General features: G+C 58.8%; 1 protein-coding gene across 1 annotated transcript; it reads right to left on the reverse strand.

Annotated features, from left to right (window-relative positions):
- Positions 1-753: 753 nt before the first annotated feature.
- LOC124697601 (patatin-like protein 3) lies at positions 754-2,201 on the reverse strand. Its single transcript, XM_047230168.1, has 2 exons — positions 1,217-2,201; positions 754-1,101 (listed from the first exon to the last, which is right to left on the reverse strand). Exons 1-2 carry the CDS (start codon positions 2,189-2,191, stop codon positions 754-756), a joined length of 1,323 nt encoding a protein of 440 aa, XP_047086124.1. The 5' UTR covers positions 2,192-2,201.
- Between the last annotated feature and the right edge of the window lie 504 nt (positions 2,202-2,705).

Here is a 2,705-nt window from a genome sequence, read left to right on the forward strand (position 1 = left end):
CAAACGCTTCAAACGGATCTCATGATACAGGGAAGCAAAATCTTCTCGGATGCGGCTTGGAAAATGAAGAATGTTCCTGGAACTCAAGGAACCGTCTCAACCGGAATTGGTGTGTTCTGTCACCTTCATAGACAAAACATTGAAGAGAAAATTCTCATTCAAGCTTCGGCTTCTTCTATGGCACCATCACCTCTTCATGCGGAAGCTTTAGGCCTTCTTCTCGCCTCCCAAATTGCTATGAAGTTGAAAGCTCAGAAGGTTACCTTCTTAACTGACAATCTTACTCTTGCAAAAGCTGCTGCTGCAAAAACTATCTCCGGAAAGAAAGTGCCATGGGAGCTAAGAAAGCAAATTGCAGAGTATCATAAGGCCTCAAAAGATCTGGAAGCAAAAGTTTATCATATTAAAAGAGATCTCAATGGCATAGCCCATGATTGCGCTAAACAGGCTATTAGACAGGACCAGTCTTTGCCTATCTTCAGTTGTTCTAATTCAGCTCACATAAATCTTGATACTTGCCCTGTAGAGTCTTCTCTTTCTAATCTTCAATCTCAGGGTTTTGTATTTCATGCTGTAAACTGTTTATGAGCTGAATAAATCTTGGCGCCATCGGCGCCCCCTCTTGTGCAAAAAAAAAAAAAAAAAAGAAAATAACGAGGAAAAAAAGATACTGCTAGTAGCCTAGTACTACATGCGGCCGGAACGTTTTCACTCGGCACGTACATTCCAGGTACAGTACATCATATCGGGCCCCTACAGGATGCTGGTGAACATCTGGCTGACCAGGTTCGAGTACGACGCCGGCGCGGCGGCGTCTTCGGCCGCCGGCTGCTGCTTGACGACGGCCGGGGCGCCGGTGCTGGAAGCGCGGCGGTCGCGCTCCTTGACGAGCTCGTGCGCGAACCGCTCCAGCTTGTCGGCGTTGGTCTGCTCCCCGAGCTTCTTGCCGCGGAACAGCACCGACTCCACGTTCTTCTGCGACAGCATCTCCTCCGCCGCCACCGCCACGCCGCCCCTCGCCCGCGGCGAGCCCATCGCCTGTATGCGGATGTAGTTGCTCGCCCTGCTGTGCCCGAACGCCATGGCCACCGCTTGATCCACCTGCCGTAAGTCAAAAGTGTACGTTGCGGTGAGCACGAAGAACAACGACCACACTGGCGATCGAATCGAAGAGAGAATGGTTGGTGAACTGAATCCACGTGCGTTAGTTTCGTACCATGTCGGACACGCCCTCGGCGGCGATCCTGACGATCTCGGACGTCGACGTGCCGCCGCCGCTGTTGCCGGCGGGGCGCTGCTCGCCCTCCCCGCTGCCGATGGAGATGACCAGCAGGTCCTCCACGCCGGAGGCGAGCGGGAACTCGCGCTTGTTGTTGAGCACGTGCGTGATGGCCGCGGCCGTGGGGTTGCCGAGCGCCACGCCGCCGCCGACAGCCACGATGCGGGTCGCGCCGTCGCACGACCGCACCTCCACCGCCGCCGACGCGCGGTCCGACCCGGCGCACGTGGCGGCGCACACGTCGCGGAGGCGGAAGTCGTAGGCGGGCCGCTCGGCCGCGTCGGCGCGGGAGAAGAGGAACGGGGCGCCCGTGGCCAGGTCGTAGCACGGGACCAGCACCGGCCGCGCCGTGTCCCGCAGCGTCAGCTCCCCGAACACCTTGCGGAAGGCGGCGCCCGCCGGGCGGCGGAACAGCGCGCGGATGCCGCCGCCGGAGGACGGGGAGGACCAGCCGCGGCGGAGGCTGCGCACGAGGAACGCCAGCGCGTCCTCCGCGGAGAAGAGCGGCCGCGCGTCGTCGGCCCCGCGCGCCACCAGCATCGCCGCGAGCACGCCGCCGGCGCCGGAGCCCGCGGCCACGTCGAAGAAGTCCGCCAGCCGCGCCTTCGGGTCCCCGGTGCGTCGACGCAGGGAGGCCTCCAGCCTCACCAGCGCCGCGCCGGCGAGAAGGCCGTCGGCGGCGCGCCCGCCGCCGTCGATCGACAGGATGCAGACCTTCCCTGACTGCGCTCGCGGGGGAGTCCCCTTCACTGCCGCCATGGCTGCCGGTGTGTGCGGGGAGCCTCCGGCGAAGAGGAGCTTTGGGTCGTCGTAGCCGAACAAGAACTTGCTCTCGAGGATGGAGAAGATCTCGTAGGTGAGCTTGTCCACGTCCATTCCGGCGGCAGGCGGCTCCGCACGAGCTTCGTCCATTCTTCTCTGGTCGCCGGCCGGAGCACGCGCAACAGGCGGAGGAGGGGGAGGCCGTGATGCTGTGCACGGCGGGGGCGGTGGGGAGCATAGCGATGAGCAGTTGCAGGTCTTATATAGTGGCGGGAAGGGAGAAGGAGGCGTGGGTTCGTGGCGTTGACTCGACACGGCCCACCGTGGCGCGAGCCGTGACCCAACAGCAGTAATACGGAGTACAAACTAAGTCAGTAATTACTGTGATGGGGATTGTGATATACTAGTGCGGCGTGCTGAACTGCTGACTGATGCACTGTGGCGTGTAGCTGAGAAAAAACTCTGTGACGTGGAAAAAGCTCTCCTACATCCGTCTGCAGCTGGGAACCAACAAATCCAACACCAAGGTCACGAGGATGAGTGTAATTGATATTTTTGCGATGTTAATATATTTCCTCTATTAAAAATATTTTATTTAGATCTTTTAATTTGATCCTGAATAATCGAGGTTATGCATAAAAAGGGATATAAGTTATTTTCTAGT

This window comes from Lolium rigidum, chromosome 3, assembly GCF_022539505.1.
Source record: "Lolium rigidum isolate FL_2022 chromosome 3, APGP_CSIRO_Lrig_0.1, whole genome shotgun sequence".
Classification (NCBI taxonomy): Eukaryota; Viridiplantae; Streptophyta; class Magnoliopsida; order Poales; family Poaceae; genus Lolium; species Lolium rigidum.